Source organism: Odocoileus virginianus, chromosome 10, assembly GCF_023699985.2.
Source record: "Odocoileus virginianus isolate 20LAN1187 ecotype Illinois chromosome 10, Ovbor_1.2, whole genome shotgun sequence".
Classification (NCBI taxonomy): domain Eukaryota; kingdom Metazoa; phylum Chordata; class Mammalia; order Artiodactyla; family Cervidae; genus Odocoileus; species Odocoileus virginianus.
This window is the reverse complement of record NC_069683.1, coordinates 23,334,920-23,360,854: the sequence shown is the minus strand read 5'-3', so window position 1 is coordinate 23,360,854 and position 25,935 is coordinate 23,334,920. Positions and strand designations below refer to the sequence as shown.

Below are 25,935 nucleotides of genomic sequence, written 5' to 3'. Positions count from 1 at the left end.
TCCCCTGGAAGAATCGCAAGCTCCCTCATGGGCAGGGAAAAACCACATTTCCACTGTCCCAGCCCCTCTCCCAGAATATCCAGCTGCCTGTGAAACCCACAAAGAGTTCCCCACCCTGAGTCAAAAGAGAAACTTTCGCGGAGGGGAGAGGCCAGAGGCTGAACCCAAAGGGGCGAGGTTTCAGGACTCAGTCATTCCCTCCTGCGTCCAGAGGCTGCGCTCCCAGCCGCCAGGCGAGGAAAGTCGGTGCGTCCTGGGTTCACGGGGACCCTTCGACTCTCCGGGGTGCGCGCCCAGGCACCCCGCTTTATTATCTCGGGAGAGAACAGGGCGGGGGCGGAGGGGCCAGGGCTAAGGAGAGCTGGTACGTCTTTAAACTTCTGCCGGCTGCTTAGTCACAGCCCCCTCGCTTGGGTGTGTCCTCCCTCGCTCCCTCCCTCTTAGGTCACTCTCTCAACCCTCGAATAAAAACTGCACCCAACTTCCGAGGCGCCCTCATTGCCAGCCGGACCCCAGCCTCCGACAGGTTCGGGCGCCCTGCTTGCCCCGTGCTCCTCCGGCCCCCGCCCAGCGCCCGGCCCCTCCGGCTCCACTCCGCTCGCTCTGTCGGTCGCTCCGACGCCATGGACACGTTTTGGTGGCGCGCAGCGTGGGGACTCTGCCTCGTGCAGCTGAGCCTGGCGCAGATCGGTGAGTGCCCGCCCGGACGGGAGGGAGTGGTCCGGACCCAGCCGGCGGGCAGCCGCGCGGGCTCCGTTGGCCCTAGGGGGTCGGGGTCAAGTGGGCGGCGAGCGGCTGGGATTTGGCGAAGGACGACCGGGCGAGGATTTGCGCTAAGCTCTTGGAGAGCCAGTCGGTGGGAAGCACCGTTTTGTGGACCGGCAAAGAGAAAGAGCGCAGAAAAGTTTGCTGGGCAGCAGGCTGCTGGCGCACGGTTTGGGGTGGGGTGGTTGGAGCCGCTGGAGCACAAGGCAGAGAGGAACTGGACTCCTGAGTGCGCGCAGCCTGTGTCTGGATTAATAGGCTCCTGTGCCCAAGGGCGCTTGAAGCCAGGCTGCGCAGGGCAGGGACAGGGGCCGGGGTAGGGACAGGGGTGTTGGCGAGGTGGCCATAGAGATGGGCACTGTTGCCATGTGTGAGATTTGGTGGCAGCGAGCTTCCCAGAAAGGGATCCTGAGTTCCTGTGGCTCCCCCATTTCACCTAGGTTCCAAAGCTCTTACAGTTGGCTCAAGTCACTAACAATCTTAACGCTTGTGGGAACTTGAACCTTCTCTGCGTCAAGGTTCTGGGTCGCCACGAGGTGCCAGCCTGGGGCAGGGAGTGTGAGTAGGAGAGGCAGTGACTCGGCCAGCTGCTCCATCCTGGCAACCTCCCGCAGGCTGCCAATCAGTTAGGGGAAATCCAGACGGTCATGTGGCTCCCGATTGGTGCCTGGCAGCCTCGGAGCAGGACAGGGGAGCCGGCTCCTGGGTGGCATCAGGGATCCGGGAGCCGGTATCCTAGCTCCGCAGGGTCTGTACCTCTCAAGGGCTGTGGAGGGGGTGGCTGCGTGTGAGGTATTCTGGCGGGGCTAAACTCCAAGCATTCCTTTTCTTTGTCTTTATATGTACAGATAATTACATGGCTGATTTGCTTATCGCTAGCAAAATTAATTTTTCTTTTAAGAAATGCCAGATGGATCATTAAGACAGCTCAACCTATGGTTAATTCTACTCAGCAAGTGTTTATTAAACCCAGCTCTGGGGGTACCAGGAAAGTAAGAGACAGTCCTACCGGGATACTTTAGACTGAGAATAAGTGAGGGTCTAGGATTTAGATTCCTGAATCTGAAAAATAGTAATTAATAACAATAATTAACAATAATCAGAATGACAGCACCAGCCCCCATTTATTATACATTTGGGCTGGACCAGGCACTGTGCTAAATTCTTTGCATGTGCTATCTCGTTTTACCCGCAATGATGGCCCAGTGAGAAGTGTCCTGTCGTTAGCCCTGTTTTACAGGAGGGCAGCAACCTGAAGCTCAGAGAGGTTAAGTGACTTGCCTGTGTTCACACAGTCAGAAGACTGCTGCTCCTGTGAACCAGGCTTCTTTGCCTGTTGCTTAGTTAGCACTGGTTAAGCTGTATGTATGACATGGACAAACTCAGAAAGGATTTTATGGAAGGAGGTGGTGGACCAGAGGCTTTAGAGGAGGCTTTCAAAGGGAACTGGAGCGCCAAGGAACTCTTGAAAGGCAGCAAGACTTGGGATGGGAGAGAGTAGGGGAAGATTTCCAGGAGAGCTGTGAGCCTGGCCTCAGGGAAGAACTTGAGCCAGGCTGGTGTCTCCCTGGCCTATAGGGAAGTCTGTTTGTATGTTACCTCCCCAGGGCATCTTCTGCTTTGCTTCTGAGGATTCTGACTCCTGACTCCTTCCATCCTGTAGCCCAAATTCTTCTAAAGGGCCCCATCCCCCTATATTTGGCACTGTCCTGACCCTTTAAGTTCCCCCCGTCCCCCCAGATGGGCAGCCTTGCTTGTGCTCTGGGTTTCCTTGGTCCCTTTGGGCAGTGTCATTTGGAGGAAGCGCAAAAAAATGCCAGTAGCAATAACTGCCTGGGCCCAGGCTTTCATGTGCTTGTAAAGCTGTTTGGAAGGAACTGAGACTTGGAAAGGAGATGTGACTTAACAGTGGGCTCGGGCTGGGCAGGCAGAGAGAGGAAGGACAAAGAGGAGGCGGGGAGACTCTCCTGGTGCCCCACCAGCGAAGGCGGTGGGCTCCAGAGGACAGTGTGGACATTCTGGCAAGTGGCAAGGCTTTGGGGAGGAAGAAAGGGTCTGATCTTCATACTGAAAAGCAAGAAGTGAGACATGGCCAAATACAGTTACGCAGCATTGGACCCAAACTCTCTTGAGAACAGATACCTTGAACTAGCTTTCACCCATGGAAGGAAGAAAGTGGCCCTGGGTAAAGGGCAGTGAAGGGAGCCCTCTGTACCTGTCTGCCTCCTTTCCTCTGTGGGTGAGGGGGTCCTTGCTAAAGAATTGTGCCCCTTGTGATTAGAAAGAGGGATGCATCTGAGAACTCTGGGGCTTTGGGGGTGGCTGGCACCCTTCTGATCCCTCTGAGCACGAGACCCCTCTTTCTGGGAGTTAGACTTTTGGCTGTGTTTTCCCAGGTGAAGCAGCAACAAAGCAAACCTCAATTCCCACTGAGGTTGGTTAGCATCAATTAATTCAGCCGTTCTCCAAATACACAATGGACATCTTCCTTCCTGCAAAGGCATAGTGCCAAGTAGGTGTGTTTGCGTCTTGCAGCCAGTAGAAAAACTTTCCCTTCTTTTTCCAAATTGGCCCACGCAATTTGGAGAGGCTGCTGGGCAGCGTGAAATTCTTAGTTTATGACAGATCCCTTTCCACTCATTCAAGAAATATTTCTTGACTCACTATTGTAGACTCCGAGATGGGGACTCCAAGGATCATTTAGAAAAACCCTTTTTTTCCCCCCCGAGGAGGAAACAGATCCCCAGAGAGAAAAAGGTGACTTCCCCTCTCTCAGGCTGAGTGTTAGCACAGGACGCTTTCCAAACCTCAGGTCTCTGAAATAAGTTGATCCTCCAGGACTGAACCCCACCTCCACTACTTACAGTGGGTGGGGAATGTGTCGTCTACAGAGGTAGCAACGTTTGTTTCATACCTTAAATTACTGTCTTAAATGCTCAATACAATTTTATATTTTCCATAAATATCCAGTTGGGTTTAATGTAAGAATAAAGATGATAAATTTCTTCTTATCAAGCAAAGTGGCTGCTTTGGGGTAGATGCTCTGTACTGTCCAGTGTCTCCTGGAGTGTCGCTGGATCCCTCTCACTCAGCAGCATCCTGGCTTTAAAAGCCTAACACTCGGTTCCTGTACAAAGTAGGGTCCTAAATCTGCAGGAAATACCATTTACCAAGCACTGACCCTGGTGGCTCAGTGGTAAAGAATCCGCCTGCAAGGCAGGAGATGTAGGAGATGTGGGTTCGATCCCTGGCTCAGAAAGATCCCCTGGAGGAGGAAATGACAACCCACTCCAGTATGCTTGCCTGGAAAACCCCATGAACAGAGGAGCCTGGACGGCTTCACAGTTCATGGGGTCACAAAGAGTCGGACACAACTGAGCTCACACGCACACAATTCATAGGAGGCATTTGGCCATGGGCTTTGAACAGGTTATCCTATATAAGCTTCAAAACAGCCCTGTGTATGTTTAGCAATCTTTTCATTCCATTTTCTAGATAAAGAAGTTGAGAGGCTCAGGGAGATGGAATAACTTGCCTGAAGACACACAGCTAGTATGAGTGATGGAGTTGGGGTCCTCTGATGTCTCACATCCTTTGTGTTAGAGTCCAGTGCCTGTGTTCCTTTGATTCATTATTTGCCTCTGGAGGACTCTGGAAATTGTGTGAGGCCAGCAAACGTGAAGCCTGAGATGAGTGGCTTTCCTCTTCCCCAGCAGGCTGAGAGCTCTTAGCTGCCCTGCTCTGCCCTGGCCTGTCTCTTTTCCAGTCCTGGCCACAGCTGTCGAGAGATGCCAACCTAGCTATTTGTTACTAAAATAAGTCAATTCCCTTATCAGAGTCCAGCTGCCCTTCTAGACATGCTCTCATTTGCAGGCTTGGAAAAAAGGGAGAGGCTGTTCCTTGTCTAAGAGACAAGTCAGGGCAAGGCTTTCTGCCTGGAAATGGAAAAAAAAAGGCTGGGGGTCTTGCAGAGGCTCTGACCCTGCAAGCATTTTAGGTGCAATGACCCAGGAAGCCCCCTTGTTATATGCTCAGTGGAAACCCTCAGCATTTATCAGGTTGTGTGTGCCCCAGTGAGGGGGAGTGTTGAGGCCCCCGGTGATGGGCCGAAAAGGTTCTCTAGAAAAGGCAAGGATCTTGAACGGAAAGTCAGTGTGGGGTGCGAGGTGACACGTGGCCACTCAAGTGAGATTTCAGTTTGGCCTTGACTGTCAGACGGTTCTAGGTGGGGAGTCCCTGATGAAGAGGAGGTTATGGGAGGGACAAAGCCTCCCTCCGGCCACCCAGCCTGGCTGGGATGGGGGCTGAGTTACAGGCTTACCCCTGTGTTTCCCCGCACCTCCTATTTAGTTGACTCCACCCAGAGACTGAAAGGGAAGTGGGTCTTGTGAAAGAATGAACTGAGGCAGGTGGCAAATCCCGCCACCAAGTGGAGTTCTCAAAGGGGATCTTTTCTGCTTCAGAGAGAACGTCTGAGGAGTTGCAGAGCCAGATGCTGATGACTCAATTTCCTCTGTGTCTTTGCTTCAGTGGGAAACACACCAGTGTTCTCTAGACTCGCCAGGGGAGGCTGATGCCTCCAACCTTAAATTGGAACGCCACTCTTAATCCCTTAGCACATTGATATTTTTCTTAAAAAGTGTGCTCCCTCGAAGCTGCCCAGCAAAGATTTGGGAAGCCAGCCCAATCTGCCAGAGTAAAGAAGGAGTGTTTTCTTAAGTGTGTGGTTGTGGGATCTGGCTTGGCATGGACACGGCGGTTGGGAACTCTGGATTTTCCAGGAGGGTCAGGATTTCAAACATGCATATATTCTACCAGTTGAAGTCCAGTGTATATTTTGACTTAATACAGATTTTTTCTACAAATAAGTTGCATGACTTTGTGTGATTAGAAGTCAGAAACTGGCATGAATTTTTGCATAAGTGAAAATCACATCTCTACAGCTCATGAATCAGCCTAATTAAATTACTATCCAATTAAATTACTGTCTGGTTCAGAAAATTTATACTTTGGAGAGGAACATTTGTGCCCCTCTGCTCTCTCTTTCTTGATCATCCCAATATGTGAAGCCCCAAGAAAAATGACATACTGGGTTTTTGCTGGCTAGGTGTGGACATATACATGGTAGGTGTGCCCATAGGTGTGTAAGTATCTCAACGCATGTGTCTACCCATAATGTGGTATTGCTGGTTGGTCGTTAAGCTTGTATAGTGTCTTCGGTGGGTCCCACACCGTACTGGGTATCACAGGGGAGTTAAATGTGAGAGATGCGGGACTCTATCCGAGAACCTTAAGGTTCTCCATGTGGAACAACTAGGACCACAGGACTGACAGCCTTCCCGAGCTGAGGCACAGCCAGGAGGGCTGGGGGTCTCAGTGATGGGGAAGAGGAGGGGACCGTGTGCACAAGAGAAGATTTGAGCATCCGAAGAAGGGGAAATGAGCTCGGGCCTTGTGTATTTCTGTTTCTCTGCGGTTCATTTGGGCTTCCCTGGTGGCTCAGAGGTTGAAGTGTCTGCCTCCAATGCGGGAGACCCGGGTTAGATCCCTGGGTTGGGAAGATCCCCGGAGAAGGAAATGGTAACCCACTCCAGTATTCTTGTCTGGAGAATCCTGTGGGTGGAGGAGCCTGGTAGGCTACAGTCCACGGGGTCGCAAAGAGTCGGACACGACTGACCGGTTCATTTACCAACTCTCAAGCAAGTTCATTAACCGGACAGCATATCAGCAAAACTCAAGCACTTGCTGCCTATTTGGTGCACCAAGTGATTAGGTCTTGAGAGCTCATGGTCAACAGGGCACAGTCCTCACTCTCGAGTAGCTTGTGGTTGAGTGGAGGGTTTCCTGGATAACAGCTGACAGTGCATCTCTGGTTTATTCACACTCTAGATTCTGATAGTGCACGCCTGCCACCACCACCTCCCTCCCCCTCTCTCCGTGCCCCCGGCCAGGTGTGACAGCCTATATTGCCTCCAGTCAGTTCAGTTCAGCTCAGTTCAGTCGCTCAGTCGTGTCCGACTCTTTGCGACCCCATGAATCACAGCATGCCAGGCTTCCCTGTCCATCACAAACTCCCGGAATTTACTCAAACTCATGCCCATCGAGTCGGTGATGCCATCCAACCATCTCATCCCCTGTCGTCCCCGTCTCCTCCTGCCCTCAATCCCTCCCAGCATCAGGGTCTTTTCTAACGAGTCAACTCTTCGCATGAGGTGGCCAAAGTGTTGGAGTTTCAGCTTCAGCATCAGTCCTTCCAATGAACAGCCAGGACTGATCTCCTTTAGGATGGACTGGTTGGATCTCCTTGCAGTCCAAGGGACTTTCAAGCGTCGTCTTCAATAGCACAGTTCAAAAGCATCAATTTTTCGGCGCTCAACTTTCTTCACAGTACAACTCTCACATCCATACATGACCACTGGAAAAACCATAGCCTTGACCAGATGGACCTTTGTTGGCAAAGTAATGTCTCTGGTTTTTAATATGCTATCTAAATTGGTCATAACTTTCCTTCCAAGGAGTAAGCGTCTTTTAATTTCATGGCTGCAGTCACCATCGGCAGTGATTTTCAAGCCCCCCAAAATAAAGTCTGACACTGTTTCCACTGTCTCCCCATCTATTTCCCATGAGATGATGGGACCAGATGCCATGATCTTAGTTTTCTGAGTGTTAAGCTTTAAGCTAACTTCTTCACTCTCCTCTTTCACTTTCATCAAGAGGCTTTTTAGTTCCTCTTCACTCTCTGCCATAAAGGTGGTGTCATCTGCGTATCTGAGGTTATTGACATTTCTCCCAGCAATCTTGATTCTAGTTTGTGCTTCTTCCAGCCCAGCATTTCTCATGATGTACTCTGCATATAAGTTAAATAAGCAGGGTGACAATATACAGCCTTGATGTACTCCTTTTCCTATTTGGAACCAGTCTGTTGTTCCCTGTCCAGTTCTAACTGCCTCCAGACATGGCCAAATGGGGGTGGCGATTAAGTCACCCCCAGCTGAGAATCCCTGGCGTCACTCAATGGTGGCCAGCCTCGTTTCTGACAAGAAGATATGTGGTCCTCATAGGCCCCCAGTTAATTAGCCTAAAAAATGCACAGGGAAATTAAGATCAATAAGCTTATTTATCTTCTGAGGCCAAGAGGTGCTCATGACTTTCACACTTCTCATTGGCAGAAAACCCCAGACCAGAGAGATCTTTTCTTATCTCTCTTCTGCAGTGTTGTGGGGGGGTCCCCCTGACATCAGGGATGGAATCACATTCATTTTTGTAGTCTCAGAACCCAGTCCTGGCCCATATTTGTTATCTGTTACTGTTGAACTGAAATGAATATTTAGAGTATAGAAATTACTACATCCAGGTATACGAAAACATGCTGCACAGCCTACCTAGGATGCAGAGGCCTTTATCTGTATATGGTAACGGTGCTGAGGACTGCCTGCAGGACAAGGCTGAGATGAGTGCTTGGCTGGACAGCTGCCCACCACAGGACTCGTTTTTGGTCTGCCCGAGTAGGGAGATCACCCATCTGTTTGTGGCTTTGGTGGCTGCTTGCCGTGACTGGGGACGTCTGTCTAAGGACAGGATGACTCACTTCTTGGCCAAGAAGGGAGTGGGAGCTAGGCTGGATGATGACACCCAGTCCCACATTGAAACCTCAAAATAAAACACTCCTGGGCAGTGGCCCGCTTGGAACTCTGGCTTATTTTGGAGATGCTAATCTGACGTTGGAGCTCTTGGGTGAAAGACCCACACTCTCCCTTCCAACCCCTCCAACACTCCCCCCCTCCGATTTCTGGAAGGTGTTAGCAGCTGGCAGAGAGGTGGAAGTACTTCCCAGAAGATCCTTGCCTTCTCTGTGGGTCTCCTGCAGCTACTAAAGGTCTTTAGCAAAGCCTGACATCTGATATGGAGGCCAGCAGTGCTTTGTCTCCATGGAGCTTGCCACGTGTGAAGCTGACCACAAATGGGGCAGGTCCTGCCTACTCAGGGCTCATCCACCCCGTGAAACTTGGGGGCAGGATGAGGGGTGAGTGTCAGGGGGGTCCAGAACCTCACGAACCCAGATCTCCCTGAGTTTGGGGGTGCATTGGCTGCCTGGGTGTGTCCTCTTGAGGCAAGAGTCTCTCCTAAGAGCAAGTGTGGGCAGATATGTCCCAGGTGGGTGGGGAGGGGCTGAGTCACCAAGGAGGTAATTTGCAAAACTCAGGTCCCCAAAGTCTTTCCCGAGTCTTCAGCTTTTGAGAGTGAACATTAATTGCAAAATTCTAGGGAGAGAGAGAATTCACAGAGACCCGTGATTTTGAGACTTTGCCATGGTGTCATGGTGAGTCTCCTTGAGCTGTGTGCCTGAAAGTTCATCCTTCTAACCCTCAACCTTTCTGGAGGGTTAGAGCTCTTGTACCTTTTGTGTTTATTTCTTTGCAGTCAGTTGTATATGTTGGAGATACTGTCACTACTGTTAGTAATAATAGCAAACACGGAGTCCTGACCACATGCTGACATCATCCTGTTCCCTCTACTAACGTATTTAATCCATGCACTAACCTTAGGAACGCATGCTCCTCTTTCTCTTTTACATATGAGAAAACAGAGGCATAAAGAATTTGAGTAACTTGCCCAAGGCCACAGAGCTGGTAAGTAGTAGAGTTGGGTTTCAAGTCCAGGTGGTCTAGCTACAGAGTTCATGTCCTTACTGATTGCATTGCTCTGCCTTCCTTAGTATATCAAGAAGTCAGGGTGCCCAGAAACCCAAACGATGATACCTGCTAGTATGCTTGCTGGTTGTCTTCATACCTGCTAGTACACTGCTGGGCAGGATCATAACATCCACAGAGCTGGATTTGCTCTCCCTTTTTGTGCATGATGTCAGAGGAGAGGGCTGGAGCTGCAAATATGAAGGAGAAAGAAGTTGTCATGGAAACGTCTTCCCATTGCTACTCTGTGCGACTCCTTCATTCCAATGATAGAAGTTCTGCTCACTTCCGTACGGGATGCAGAGTGGGGGGAGTTAAGGAAGGAGTAGGATTCAAGGGGGTGGTGAATTTAGTCATTTATTCAGTATCACTTCAGTACTTGTCCCCTGGATGGTGGATGAAGGTTGCTGACTGGTGGCTCCATCATCCAGGACCTTGGCTCATGACAAAGTTGGGAAAGGAGCCAATCGAACAGCAGTAAAAATGTTTGCCCTAAGCTTAAGGGTCCTTAAGAAGGTCCTTAATGCCAGGACCTTCTCTCTACCAGCTAGAATTGGAGACGGAAGGATAGACTCTGAGAGTGAAGAGTGTCAGGCAACAGGCTATGCTCACCCTGAGCACATGAAATTGGGCCAAAACTAGACATTTATTTCTGCCTGTCTTCCCAGCTCCAGTGCAAACCTGTGGCTTGGCTACTGTTTGGCCCAGGAGGTGACCTTTGCATGGGAGAGGGCAGGGAGCATTTCTTCTGGGTGCTCTCCCGGAAGGGGGGAAGCAAAGGCCCCTGGAGACTTCCGACTCAGCCTGCAGGTAGGCAGCTGGGCGTTTGTCCTGGGAGCAGCGACTCATCACAGAGCCCCATCTGTTTCAATTTTAGTACATCTTTCTGCACTTGGGTAGGTCTGCAGTGCCTTCTAGAAGAAACCACCCATCAGTAGTGGATCCAGGCAGCATTTCTACTTGCTGTCTGAGAGAGAACCCACCAAGATATTAGAGTGGGGATGATAAGGCCTCTTCACAAGTGTTGACCATTGTGGAACTTGAGATGCCAGGGAGAAAGGAACAATTCCATGCACCTCAGACCTGGTCTCTTGCCTCTGGCTTGGAAGATCATTTCTAGCCAGGCCCCTGGCTCCAAAAGTATCAAATGGTGTACATACTGTATGCCAGTTACAAATGTTGGCATTGGTGCATGTGTCCAGTTCATGAATCAGATTCCAACAGAGCTGAGCATCATCTTACAGTCTATAGCAGACCAGCTGATGTCAGCCCCTCAGCCACCAATGAGTTTCAGGGCCACACTTTCCTACAAGGGGAGGACAAGGGTATAGGTACCCACAAGAAAGCTGGTCACATAGACATAAAGCAGAGTTTGGAGAGACAAGTAATACTGCCATAGAAATCTCCTGCCCAGAACTTCATCTTTGTAGTGGATTCTCTGTGATGGAACTAGTTATCTTCCCAAGGTCAGCCTTAGAGGTCAGATTCATCCCTCTAGACCAGCAGTCCCCAACCTTTTTGGCACCAGGAGCCAGTCTCATGGACGGCAATTTTTCCATGGATAGGGCGGGGAGATGGTTTTAGTTTCACCCACTGCTCACCTCCTGCTGTGCTTCTAACAGGCTGCAGACCAAAACTGGTCCATGGCCCAGGGGTTGGAGACCTTTGCTCTAGACTTCCTCAAGTGACTTTTGCTTTGCCCTTTTGTCTACTAGTTGTTTCTCCCTGATAATTCGTGAAAACCCCACAAGCGTATTTCTACTAACAAATTCAAAGGATGCTGCTGAGCTATCTTATGGTCTCTGTTCTCTTTCACAGGTGAGTCTATAAGCTCCTTAGGGAAAAGCTTATGTTTTATGTACATTATGTACAATTTTGTATCCTTGAGGTTCCCATCTGTCAGTTTCTCAATTATAGTAGATGTTCAATAAATGTTGGACTGAATGAATGAAAGTTCTGGATTTGGCTAGCAAAGCCATCTTTATCATTTACCTTTTGAGATTTTCATAGGTTCTGGCTAATGTTTTTTCATCTTTTTAGATCTTTCTGATCTATAGAAACCTGTTTTGTTTTTTTTTCTCGTGTTTCTATACTGATCCTTTCATCTCTTTGACATCGCTTTACTCTGCATTCTCTCTAATTTGAGTGTGCAGTTCTTTGAGTTTGACATATCAGGCAAGGCAGGAGAAGTTTAGAGCTCACTGTGTTTTGTCCAGTAGACCAAGGGTCTTAATTTCCTAGAGGTCTGTCTGCCTCTCAGCCCCAGCACTGCCAAATCTGACCTCATGTACACAGAACCTAAGCCTCAAAATCGTGTTCCAGTGACACTCAGAGACAAGAGGTGGGCTTTTTGGTCACTATGTTAAAAGGAAAAAAGGGAGGAGTTCTTTCTTTCAATGGTTTAAAGACCTTCTGTACCGAACCAGCTGTTCCATGTGGTGGGATGGGAATGAGAAGGTTGGCTTTGGAGGAGGGCTGTGTGGACGGAAGAAGGGCTGCGTGGATGGAAGAAGGGCTGCGTGGACGGAAGAAGGGCTGTGAAACAAGTTGATTCTCCTCCTGGGCGCATTAGAGCAGCATGAGCCCCAGTGCTCGCACACATTTAAGTGTCTAGAACAATGCTCAGCACCTAGTGTCTGGAGCTCGGGTCTAGCACACAGAAGGTGCCTCAAGTATAGAGATGACTATAATTCTTTAGCGCCTCTCTATAACTGATTCACAGTGTGATGCAGAGCCAGTCATTTTACTCTAGTTTGCCTCCAATTTTCTGTGTGTCAAATGAGACAGCAGGATTTTAGTTGGTTTGTGCAGTCCTTTCCCAGCCTCACATTCTGTAAACCCACCATTCTGCAGGCCCATGAACACCTAAGCCTCATTAAAGTTAATGCAAGGAATAACAAACTATGGTGCAGTCCCTCCCCTCCTGACTGCCCCCCAACACACAAAAGTGATGCCTGGTTTGTATTAAATATCAGAAGTGAATTATTAACCCATACCAGAAACAAGTCTATGGACCGAGTTATACTCTTAAGTGCCAATTGGCCGGATGGACTCCTGGGCCAAGGTGCTCTGCTCAGAGGACTCCGCCAGATCCTTCTGACCACTTGCGGGTAAGCAGATGAAGTCTAAGCCAGAGAAGTTAGCAACAGGTGTCAGTCCCACAGCTAAAACTGCCCAAAGCCAGTCCTGGGATTAGCCACAGGATCCAGATGCAATAGGGCTTCCCTTGTGGCTCAGCTGGTAAAGAACCCACCTGCAATGCAGGAGACCTGGGTTCAATCCCTGGGTTGGGAAGATTCCCTGGAGAAGGGAACGGCTACCTACTCTGGTGTTCTGGCCTGGAGAATTCCATGGACTGTATAGTCCATGGGGTCTCAAAGAATAGGACAAGACTGAGCAACTTTCACTTCACTTCCAGATGCAATATTCTTTGAACAAACATTGCTTCAAGAGGCTAGAGAAGTCAGCCCCTGAAGAACAGAAAAGATTATGTCCTTCACTCTCAAAGCTCCATGAACACATTGGATTTCTCAGCTTTCCTCAAAAGGATCCCTGTAACATGTTGGTTCAAAATGAACCACAGTATTCAGCCAGAGCAGTGCTTAGAGGATGAGCTGTAGCATCCTAGGGGAAAGAACTAGGGTGGCCATGGGAATTTGAAAACAAAACAAACAAACAAATATATATATAACTAAGGTGGCACAAGTAGTCTTTTGAGATGGTGAGTTGCTGCTTCTATGGAGAAACTTCCAGACTCCTACTAAGATGTTTATTTCTTTTCTGTGCAACCAGAGAAACTTCCTGCTCAGTGAGGGCAGGAAGTGGGAAAGGAAGTTAGAAAGACTACATTACTTAGGCGTTTGTCCAGGTGATAAGTTGGGTTTTCCTGGTGTCTCAGATGGTAAAGAATCTGCCTGCAATGCAGGAGACCTGGGTTCTATCCCTGGGTCGGGAAGATCCCCTAGAGAAGGGAATGGCAGCCCGCTCCAGTATTCTTGCCTGGAGAATTCCATGGAGCCTGGCAGGCTTGTCTCTGGGGTCTCAAAGAGTCAGACATGACTGAGCAACTAAGCTGTCACTTCAAGGTGGTAAGTCAAAGACTAAATGCTCTGTTGGGATTCTGATCTTCTGTCGGTCACTGAAAACCCTTGTCAGATCACAGTGCATCCTGGGTGTGCCCTGTTTCATATCCATCTAGAATCCACTGACCAGAAGTTGAAATACTTCTGAATGGATTCAGTTCTGTCATTGGCATTGCTCTCGGTAATTGCTGGGTATGGTCCAGTCATCTGTATCTCCAGTCAATCCCCCAGACACTGCCTTCAAGGAGAAGTGAGAACCACATGTGGCCAGCGGAGGCTCAGCATTTTTCCATCTTAGTTACAGGATGACTGTGGGCAAGGTTCTTCCTTTATTAGTTGCCTCTGTTTCTCTGGGTGTAAAATGGGGATAAACCCACCGATTCAATAAATGCACTAAAAACTATTATGTGATTGGCTTTGTGGAAAGAAGTGAGGGAAGTAGGTCTAGTGTCTGTCCTCAGAGAATTTACTGTTTGGTAAAAGAAGAACTAAGCAAGTGAAGAAAGGATATAAAAGAGCAGACATTTCTGTGTGTGGCAATTGTGTAGGATGGTTTCATGGAAGCAGTAAAATTTGAGAATGAATTGAGCATGAGGCTCAGAGGAAAGCATCTGCCTGCAATGTGGGAGACCTGGGTTCAATCCCTGGGTTGGGAAGATCCCCTGGAGAAGGAAATGGCAATGCACTCTAGTATTCTTGCCTGGGAAATCCCATGGACGGGGGAGCCTGCTGGCCTACAGTCCATGGGGTTGCAAAGAGTCGGACACGACTGAGCGATTTCACTTCACTTCACTTCAAGAAGATGAACAGAGAAAGGAGAGTGACTTAGGGAAGCATAAAGAATGAACTGAAAGTTTAAAGTTGGGCAAATAAGTGTGACTTGATTGGGGTCAGTGAGGGGCTCCGTGCACTTTAATTAAGAGACACCATGCTGAAGAACAGTGAAGGATGAGGTTGGACAGACTTCAAGTGATCAAGTGGCACCATATATGAGATTCCATTCCAGAGACTTAGAAGTTCTCATGACACCCTCTTTAGAGAGTGCTAGACAGAGTTCAGAAAAAGGTCAGTTCCAGCCTTGGTTGAGATAAAAACTTAGGCAACTTTTGGCAGTTTAAGAGAATCGCAAACAGGCTCTACGGCAGGGCAGCAATAGCAAACAGATTTCAGCTCCTCGTTGTTTCCCATTGATTACTCGAGGCTGCCTGAGAGGCTGTGTGTGCTAAGAAGCCAGACCTTGGCTCAGCCGCAGAGATTGTATGCATGCATGCTAAGTTGCTTCAGTCATGTCCGACTCTCTTTGCAACTCTATGGACAGCAGTCCTCCAGGCTTCTCTCTCCATGGAATTTTCCAGGCAAGAATATTGGTGGTGGTGGTTTAGTTGCTAAGTCATGCCTGACTCTTGCGACCCCATGGACTGTAGCCCGCCAGACTCCTCCGTCCATGGGATTTCCTCAGCAAGAATCCTGGAGTGGGTTGCCATTTCCTTCTCCAGGGGATCTTCCCGACCCAGGGATCGAACCTGGCTCTCCTGCATTGTAGACAGACTCTTTAGCTTCACGGCACAGAGATCGAACCCATGTCTCTTATGTCTCCTGCATTGACGGATGGGTTCTTTACCACTAGTGCCACCCGGAAAGCCCGCAGAGAGTGCTGAGGTCAATTAATGACGTCTGTTGTGGGCACAGTATGGAGGATTTGACCGTCCTGGATCACACAGACATCACCACAATAGAGCAGCAGGCTTTTCTAATGTGCCTTTCTGATAGTGTGTGTAACGCTGGGAGGTTAGCCCACTTAATCTGGTTAAATAGCCATACCATAGACTCAGTCTCCTTCCAGAATGGTATAAATGCAGCCTCTTTCCCGGAGCAGTTTGATCCCCTCAGCCCTTTCTTCTGATTCATTCACATTGTTTTCCCATCAACTCTAGTGAAGTAAGGTGCTTGGAGCCAGGAATCTCCTCTGTTTGAACAAGGGCCAGACCTCATGGCCAAGGGTAGCTTCTCCCATCAACTTCTTCATCTGTAAACTGGGAAGACGAAAATGATTCCTCAGCCATGGGGATGATAGCTAACTCATGTTAGCTAAAGCCTTTGAAGATGAAAGGGTTGTATGTGCATGTTAATTACAACTTTTATCAGCCCTGGAGCCTCTGCATTCTCAGCTGCTACGGGGGGCTCTTCCTCGCCTCCTAGATACAAACAGTGGTAGCATTCCACAGGCTGGCCCCACTGGAGCATCCAAGTCAAGAAGGCTGGGTTCTGAACTCAGGCTGGTCAGTCCACTCTGAGCTGCTCCAGTTTCCCCCTGTTCATCCCCAAGGGAAAAAAGCAAGCTCACTGCCTGGGCAGGTAAGATAAGGTAGAACCCACGGATAAACAAAGGCCCCATCAGGAGTCTACTGGAAATAGCCCCTGGGTGAGATTAGGACACTGCTCTAATTCCCAGCGTGTCAAAGCCTAATTGTGTGACCCTGGGCTGCTGGCTTTATCTGTCTCATGTTTCAGTGCACTGTGTGAAACGGCATGGGGGTAATAATCCCTCTGCCTCCCCTAGACTGCTCCACCTTTACCTGCTGCTGGAGAAGTGTTTTGTGCTGGTAGGCAGAACATGTGATGTTGAAACTACAAGGTTCTATTATTACTGAAGTCACTTTCACCTCTATCTCTGTCTCCTGTTGCTGGCTGACCCCAGTCATTGAAATTGTAGTCTTCGGAATGCTCACCCGTCTCCTACGTGCTGCCCTCCTCTCCAGGGTAGCGCTTATCCAGGGCCCTTGGTATGTGCTCAAGTTCTTGATCCTGCTGTTTCCGGAGGCGGGCAGACACTGCCAGCCTGCAGGGGATTGCGGTGCCCTGCCAAGTTCTGTCACAACACCCCTAGTGCAGTGACTCAATAAAAGTGCTGGGGGCAAATGAGGGGGGTTTTCAGATGCTTTACTAGGGCTTAGAAGGTGCAAGGCTGAGCTGCATCCTATAGCAGCACTGAATTATGGATCCAAAGAGGGAGAAGAGGAGAAAGGGCCCTCAGTGAGACGTTTTCAGGATCTGGTGACACAAAGCCAATGATGATGGCATGGCAGGATCGGGAAAGGTGCTGGAAATTACAGAGTCCACCTCTTTCTTTTGGATGACTATGGGAAAGCCATCTTGAAGACTGCACATGACTTGCCCAAGGTCACACAACTGGTTAGAGTCAAAACTCTGGTTTCTGACGCTCCATCCAGTCCCCTTTCCATTTCATCCTTTGAGATGATAGGAAAGGGCACTAAACAGGAGGACACATGGCTGACCAAGGCCAGGAGATTTGAAGGGACAGAGAGGAAGAGAAAATAGTCCTGGGCTTTGGGCTTTGTGTGTGTGTGTGTGACACAGTGGGAAATAGTGCAGGTGTTTATACTCTGCTGGGGCTGTCACTGTTTTCGGATCTGGTTTCCTGTGTAGTACCTTGTGCATGCATACTTGGTGTTTGTTTTGATCCTTTATGACTCAATGAATCTTTGGAAACCAAAAGGCCCAACATCACCCGGCCTAGCTCTTACCTATCCTCTCTGAGCAGTCAGTGGTTTTCAAACGGTGCATTTGTTTACTCAACATGCATTTACTGAATACCAATATATGCCAGGCACTCTGCCAGGCACTAGGAATACAGCCTCAAAAAAGAGACACACAGTTGCTGCTGTGATGGGACTCATGCTCGAGCTGGGAAGACGCTGTAAACAACTCATTACACCCTTGTTTAATGACACTTGTGGTCAGAACTCAGAAGGAGAAGTACAGAAGCTTGTGAGGGCATGTAACAGGGAGACTGCGCCTGATTTGAAGCATCAGAGAAGACTTCTCCATGACTAGCAGTGAGTGTGTTTGCAGGATTCCTGCAGCTCCATGTTGGGGGAGGGGGCGGGGTTGGGGCTACCTGATGGACTCCTCATTCCCACCAGCTTTCAAGTCCAGGGGACAGTTTGGTAACTGGGGTCAGAGCTCGTCATCACAACTGTAGCCACGGCAGCTCCTGTTCTGGCTGCCTCACACAGGGTCCTCTGACTAAGAGGGCCCAAAAAGAAGGTTTTATTCCTCCAAATTCTGAAAGCAATAGGTTTGTCCTACCTGCCCTGCAATAGACAGTGCTGGGAAGAGAACCATGAGAACCTCCAAGTTGACTCAAACTTTTAGAAGCACATGTTGGGGAAATGAAGGAACCCAAACTCTGGGAAACAAAAAGTATCATTTTTCCATGGGAGAAAAATTCATAATTTATGTAGGTATCCTGAGCATTAAGCCTTGTGTTAGGGTCAAATTTGGTCCATTTTATTGGAAGTTTCTTGGTCTTGTTTTGAACACTTTGGTGGCAAGAGTTTGAGGCCAGAGTCTGATTGATGTGTCCCTACGGGGTGGTTTGTAGGATGACTTCCAGCAGCTATGCAGGTGCATTGACTGGGTCCAGGCAGGAGGAGCAGGCAAGAGCCCTAGGATTCAGATGTCCAACTATTTGACTACAAAGTCCTCACTTTTTTTATCTCTTTGTTGGTGGTAAATACTTGGAGATGACCACAGTGGACTCTATCAGGAAGGTGAGATAGATGTGGTAAGGAAAAAACAAAAACAAAAAACCCCCCAACAAAGCATCACTTAGAATGCTTTCAGGTAAAAGCAGAGGCTGGGCTTCCCAGGTGGCACAGTGGTAAAGAATCTGCTTGACAATGCAGGAGACACAGGTTTGATCCGTAGGTCAGGAAGATCCCCTGGAGTAGGAAATTGCAACCCATTCCAGTATTCTTGCCTGGAAAATTCCATGGACAGCGGAGTCTGGAGGGCTACAGTCCATGGGGTCACAAAGAGTCAGACGTGTGCATACACACACACATACACACACATACATACACACACAATGCTAATAGTATTTATCAATTAGCAGAGTATAGGCACCAGCCATCCAGATGATCAGTTAGAAACAACTGTGTCTTCTAAACAAGAACAAATTCAGATTATTCCCCCTCCCAGTGATGATGATGGCATCCTTTTCCTTTTGTTCAGATGTGCTTTCTTGGGTTGCAGAGATAAGGATGGAGTTATAGCTATCATGGTTGAACAAAAGCTACAGCCCATCTATGCATCAAACCATGATGTGTCAGTCCCATGGAATTGCTATCTGTCATATTTCTTGGTATACCCACATCAGTGCATGTCAGCTGCTATCACTGTAAGTAACAGATCATCAACCCTCATAAATTGTTATCTAGCACAGCAAGAAATATGGAAACAGGATGATTCCAGAAGCTCAATGATGTTATCAAAGATGCAGTTTTCTTCCAGCTTTCCACTCTGCCCCTCATAGTCTCTTCCTATAGTTTAGCCTCTTTCATGGTCCCAAATGGACTCGCACAGTTCCAGGCATCCTACGGAAAAACAAAACAAAACGCAGTGTCTACCTCCAGAAGAAGGGATACGTATTCATAAATATCTCTTCTAAAAAAGCGGAAGGATGGCTTTTCCAGAATCCGTAATTGACTTCCCTTGGAGAAGGAAATGGCAACCCACTCCAGTCCTCTTGCCTGGAAAATCCCATGGATGGAGGAGCCTGGTGGGCTGCAGTCCATGGGGTCGCAAAGAGTCGGACGTGACTGAGCGACTTCACTTTACTTCTCGTTGAAAGAATGGGGTGCTGTTCCCCAGGAGACCCACACTAACTGGATCACTGGCAAGGAGAACTCTGACCACAGTGCTCGACTTAGACCAGTCATGATCCACCCAAATGAGTTAGGAGTTGGTGGCCTCGTCTTCCTGAAGCACTTTCAATTAGAAGAATTTTATTGCATTGGTAGCAGTGTCTCTTATAATCAATAGGTGCTAAGGGAGTCGACACAGCTGGTAGAGTTTGATCTACAATTCTATGTAGGCAAAAGAAAAAAGGCAAGTTCTTGTGTTTTCTAAGTCACACCCTCACGCTTCTCCCGGGAAGACACACCTCACTGACAAAGAGTTCACATGGGGGACACGCTGCAGTTGGAGGCTTGGATGGTCTGGGTTTATACTCAATCACGATAGCTATAACTTTATCTTTTCCTCTCTCCAATAAAAGCATATCAGGGAATAACCTTAAATCTGTTATAATTTACAAGAAATAGTCCATCTTTTGCACACTTGAGCGCTTTATTATTAGAAACTCATCATTCCAGCTTATCTCAGCGCTGCTGGAGCTGCACTTTGCTGAGACCATGAGTCTGTAGTGATCCATTTAAAAAGAATTACTGCGACCTTGGAAGAGCATCTCTTCCTGTAAATTATGAGATGATGACCCCCAAGGGAGAAGGCAGGCTTCCCTTTTCAAAAACTACACTCCTGGAGTGTTTAAATGTGTGTGAAGTGTGTTCAGCTCCATTATCTAATCCAGCACTGACATCAACTTCCCACTTAGCATTATTACACTCCTGTAGAGGAGAGACATTTAATGACTTTCCCAGGATCACAGAATTGATGCAGATTCAGGATCTGAATCCTAGCTTCTCCACTCTCAGAGTTGATGTTCCTGCAACCACACTGTGTTGACTCCCCATGGATCAGACTTGCTTCAGGGAATCTAAATTAACTATTGAATTTTGTATGGATAATTGCTCTTTCATAAGAAGAAAAACTCCTTCCAAATATTAATAGTTTCTCTGAGTCCAAAGCTCAAAGGTCTAACATCTTAACATTTTGATTAGTCCAAAGATAGACAGGTGGGTTTTCTGGGCCAGTGTCCTGCCTCCATGCAGTGTGCTCATGAATCTAACAGCTTGGAGGGAAACTCAGAATTTTAAAATTTGTTTTCCATTCCTTTTTAATCACTTAAGTATCATTAAAGGATTTATAAGGACTGAATCCAGGGGAGAGAAACCCAGGGGATGTTTAATGTGGACCTCAAGAATGTGATGGTTTCTGACACAGGAAGGGGGCCTTGCTTCTCAAAATCTAATGATGAAAGAGCGAGAGGAAATGGATTCTAGCAAACTGAAATGATTTGCGCTTTATTCTGAGGGTGAATTTCCGGACTGTGAGGCCTGCTGATCCTGGCCCGCTAGTTCCCTGTCTGTCCTTCAGTTCTCAGCTGAAACGACAGTGCCTCGGGGAGGCATCCCTTGGGTGAGGGATGGGGAGGAAAGGCTTCCCTTTAAACGAAGCGTTCAGCACATTGCACTTCTGTTACAGCATTTGTTGAGCTTTTTGTTGCCTTGTTGAATGTTTGTCTTCTTCCTTGGACCATCGTCTATGCTGGGGCAATGACCGTTCTGACCTTTTTCAGTGCCCTGGTATCAGTGCCCAGCATAGTGCCCATGGGGGCACTGGATAAAACCTTGTTGAATGAATAGGCTTGGAATTGGTCTTCTCTTTTCTGAAGGCCTGTATCCACTTTACTATTTGGTTGGATTTGTGAGATTGTGGCTTACCCTGGTGGATTCAGTCTGTGATGACCAAATTCAGTTAAAAAAACAACTTTATGTATGTATGTATACATGTGTCTATTATGTATCTGTCTGTTCGTCCATCCATGTATCTATCATATATATCTATCATTTATATCTATCTGTTGGTCTATGTACCTATCTATCTATCCATGTATGTATCATCTGTCTATTTATCTATTTATTGGAGTAAGAGACAAATTTGCTTAGAAAGCAAATGAGGGTCAGCAAACAGACCACATCTTTTCTCCTTCCTTTGTGACTGGGCACCACCCCAATTTCCATTCCCCTTGGCTATCATCACCTAGATATAGTCTCTTCCGTGGTTTCCTGCAAAGGCTCCAAACAGAGGCTGAATATGTGCAGTGTTCAGGATGGTTGTGAAAGACAAGGAGGAAACATGTTCTGCTGAGGGAGAGAAGGGATGGAGCAAGGTTTGGGGAGGCAAGCCTTGGATATTCTAGATTCTTCTTACTGGGGACAGAGGGTGGGGCTCCCCATGGCTCTCTTTTGAAACTTGTTTGGGGCAGCTCAGTTTCCTTACAGAAAAACATCATTAGATAATCTCCAGCCTTCCTTAAGAACTGTTTCTCAGGGTAGAGGAAAGGTACCCTATTATCTGTTTGAGCTTCCTGTTATTTGTATTGCCAGGAAGGCTAAAGTCAACAGCAACTTCTGTATTCTGTATTGTTTGCATTGTTAAAATCTTTGGGAAACTCATCCGGTTTCTTCTCCAGATGAGCTTCCCAGACATTTAGAAACAGGCATCTCTTCAAATAGGCCATCAAGAAATAGTCTCTCAAAGTCAGGTTCTCTGTCTTCTTCTAAAGGCTACATTAGAGAATGTTTACTCATCACCCTTGTAGTTAGTAGGGCTGACTGTCGGTTCAGCCTCTGGGCTAAGCACTGAGTTTAGGGATTCATGAGTGGGGTCTGAGTCTGGTATCCCAGGCTCTCAGAAAGCACTGTGGGTCCTGGAGTTAAATCTGGGTTTGAGTCCTGCATGTGTGCCGAGTGGCGTTAGTCGTGTCCGACTCTTTGCAACCCTATGGTTGCCCACTAGACTCCTCTGTCCATGGGATTCTCCAGATGAGAATACTGGAGTGGGTCGCCATGCCCTCTTCCAAGGGATCTTCCCAACCTGGGGATCAAACCTGCATCTCCTGTGGCTCCTGCATTGCAGGCGGCATCTTGACCGCTGAGCCATCCAGAAGCCTGGGTTCGAGTCCTGCCCCTCATCAATTATGTGGCAATTGACAACACTCTGAACCTCAGTTTTCTTATCTTTAAGGCAGAGTAATAATACCTAGGCACAGGGTTGTGTAAGTATTACCAGATCATGTGTGGAATAACTGACAGGGAGCAGTATTAGACCCTGGACCTCTCCTGTCCTCATTCAGCCCAAACTTTGTTCCAGCTGCGCTTGAGAATTGCTTCCAGCAGCCTTTGGAAGATGCTTATTCCATTTCTGGGCAAAATATTAGCCAATAAGATCGCATTTAATTTGGTGGGGAGGGGACACCAAAGTGCTGACACCCACCTGCTTACTGGACCAACTGTTGCCAGGCATACACGGCAGCCGGGGATGTTCCGGGAAGCTTGGCTGCTGCAGAAGCTGGTGAAAACGAGTCAGCCGACGCGCTCCAGGCCTGTCTTTACTTGCTTGCTGACAGGCAGTCTCCAAGGCTGCTTGTCTCAGCAGGATCTGCCTCTTCCTGCCTTTGGTGCTGACAGTTGGCATGAGGCTGGAGGAGGAGATGGTATTTCCCTCCCTCTTGGGGAGAAGCACTCCTTTACAGTGCTATTTCCTGGTCTCAGAGTGTAGAAAGACCCTTGGGGCAATTTAATGCAGTAGCTTCCATCTCATTCTGGAAATTTTTAAGTTCCTCAGGGTCACTGCTTCCCCCAGAAGCCCAGGCTTGGAATTTCCTGGCTGTGGAGGGACTGGGGCTGGGGGACCAGCTTTTGAATACATGAAGTGCCCACCCCTCAATCATATTGGGATGTTCAATCCTCTTATCTCCCCCAAATACCTTTAATTGCCTTTAACTGCTTAGCTCTGTTCGCCTCTAAAGAAAGGAAGATCCGGCCCCTCCTAGCCGCACCTCAGATGTGACTAAAACTTCTGCATCTTTTAATAGGAGTGTTCGCCTTTGTGGCAGCTTCTCATTTTGCTTTTAGTTTCTTAAGAGTGTGGTTGCAGACTGCTGTTTGTGCTGAAACAAGACTATCAAAACACAAACAATTGTTCATAGTGTAAATACGTTATAAATCCGAGCCCAGGGGTCCCCTTGGTATATGGGAGAGCTGGGACTGGTCATCCAGGGTGTTTTTTTTTTTTTTTTTGATCTTCCTGTGGGAGAAGGAAAAAAATGAACATTTACTGAACACTTGTTATGAACCAAACTCAACGCTGATGCTTTCCCGGGAGTTTATTATCTAACTCCCATAAACCTCTCTTTGAGGCGTGCGGCAAATATCCATTCAGTAAATGAATGACTGCATTTCCTCAGAGCCATTTTATAGGCTGAGAAACTGAGACTCATAAAGATGAAGTAACTTGCCCAAGAAGGCTCTGCTCTCATGTGTTGGGGCTGGAATTCAATCCACTCCCTCTAATACCACACCAACGTTCCCACTCAGTCTTATGGGGCCCATCCGATCCTCCCAATCTCCAGAACTGGAGGCCTTAAAGCTTCAAGGCGTCTCCTTTTCCTGAGAATCTGGGTTTTTCTGGCTCCTTGAAAATGAACGGTCTTGAAACGATTTAGTACTACTGAGAGTCATCTTTGGAAAAACAGGTGGCGGGAACCTCCCTCTTTGCTGTCTGCACTGGCAGGGGGACCTGCGAGACCGCCAGAGATCAGGGAGTCAATTGAGAGTGGGCGTCTCGACTTCCAGGGGTGCAGGTGGGATCTGCTTGAAAGCACCTCACTGGAGGATTGCCTCACAGCTAAAGAATGGTCTGAGTTGGCCCGCGATGCTGAAATTTGCTACAGGGAGCACTGGGGCTGTTTGTAATAATCTAGGAGTAGTCTCTCTAAGGGAATCCGCGATCCTGCTGTGCTTCTCTTAATTGAAACCTTTCTCTCCCTCCGACTTCGATGGGGCAGGTTCTAGTCTCTGCGGGCTGGAAGGCGTTTAGTTGGTGTAATCGGAGAGCAGGATGCTGGTAACATTCTTGTTTTGTCTATTATTTCTTTTTGTTGGCCGCTCCAGCCTGCTTGACGCAGCCATCACACCACCGCCGCCTTGATTCCGGAGGGAAATACCACAACCCTGCAGGCAAGAGGGAGCCACTCAGGTTTAGAGAACAAGTTTGAAAGAAACAGACTTGTCCTTCTAAAGGCAGAGCCTTTGGTTGGCCAAGGGACCTAGAGACTACCAAAGCCAACTTCTTCCTGGGTCTGATAAAGAAACTGAAGCCTTACTGATGAGAACTGATGGCTTATTAGTAAGAAGTCAAACTCCAGATGCCAGGTCACTGGACTCTAATGCATTTCCACAAAACTAAAGTAACATCTATTGGCCACCATACTATGAATCAGACATCACAGATATAAAGATGAACAAGGAATGGTCCCAATGGAACCCATTTTGATTCTATGGGTTAGTATCACTTGAGGCAGACTTCTTCCAAGAATAGTGTTTTATAAATAGTGTCTGTCTATCCATCTATCCATTCATCTATCTGATGATTTCTTCCTTCCTTCCTTTCTCTTTCCCTCTTCCTTCTTTCTTTCCTTCCTATCTGTCAATTGCACATATTGTATAGAGTGGGGGCTTGTGTATCTGAATAATTAGGCTCCTGGCTCCTAACTGGGGGTCTTGAGTGGCTGTTACCAGTGATACAGTGAATGGCTGGCCAGTTTATCAAGAATTGTCAGAGCAGAAGGCTCTTATCCTTAAATACACTTTAATCTATAAGGTGATTGTCTAATATTAATCAAATCCCAGTCACTTGACTAAGCGTCAGGTACTTTGCTACCTGTTTCAAGTGCATGTCTTCATTTACACTTAAAAGCACCCCATGAGGGAGTTACCACCTTTTCTTTACTAAGGAAGGAATGAGGCTGAAAGGTTAAGAAACCATGATGTGCCTAACATCCCCCAGGACCCCAAGCCGGGCTTTGGACCCCAGCCTCTCTAATGTGAAGGCCTATGAGCTTGGCTGCTGTACATCTTCCAGTACCACGGGGGTGATTGCTCCATCACCTTAGTAACTGTCAACTCCGAGAGGGTGAAGATGCAGGGAGATTCTTGTAAGCCTTCAGGGCTGGTGCGTGGACTTATCACAGTTGCAGTCTGATGGGCTGCTCTGTCACGCTGATTTGCCTCCTTCAAGTTCAGGCAAAGACCCAGAATGGGTGTCTGCAGCCCACTTCCATGAACTCTGTACCCAGCTTATGGCTCAAGTGGACACCGAAGCTGGCTCATTCAGTTTCCTTGGCCTTTGCCTTCCAAGTTTCCCGTGTTTATCCTAAGTCCGCATTCTAGGGACATCTTGTCATGGACCCTGGAAGGCAAAAATGAATTCCAAACATGATTTAATCTCTCTCTGTTTGTGTATAGGTGTTTTCTTTCGTCAGGTATCTGATCTCACCAAGAGCCCCATAATAAATAAGGAAAATATACCCAACAGCTTCAGAAAAGAGTGAGCCTCAGACCACACAGACTGCTGGAAGAGGCAGCCTGTTTATCCTTTATTTTTGTGTAGTACTGTCGCTACCCCATTGCCTTATTTATATTCTAAGCATTTCCCTGTGTGACTGTCTTGTTTCCCCACACTAGAGCATAAGCTGTTTCAGGGCAGGGACTTTGTGTATCCTCAGCTCCCAGGATCGCATCTTCTAGAAGGTGCTTTGAATGTATGCCTTGCACCATGCCCTAGGGAGAGCAATAGTGACCTGAGAGGCACAGATTCCATAAGAGTTCTTGTCATCCTCATCCTAGTGC

General features: G+C 48.0%; 1 protein-coding gene across 11 annotated transcripts in view; it reads left to right on the top strand.

Annotated features, from left to right (window-relative positions):
• The first annotated feature begins 434 nt into the window (after nucleotides 1-434).
• Nucleotides 435-25,935, top strand: part of CD44 (CD44 molecule (IN blood group)) — an 88,993-nt gene continuing 63,492 nt past the window's right edge. Inside the window, exon 1 of one of the 11 annotated variants that reach the window (XM_020912261.2) lies at nucleotides 435-690. In XM_020912261.2, coding sequence (XP_020767920.2) covers nucleotides 624-690 — 67 coding nt within the window. In that variant the 5' untranslated portion in view covers nucleotides 435-623. Of the gene's footprint in view, nucleotides 691-17,158; nucleotides 17,395-25,935 lie in introns of those variants that run through there. The other 10 variants (XM_070473189.1, XM_070473190.1, XM_020912263.2 and 7 more) reach the window with 10 other exon arrangements.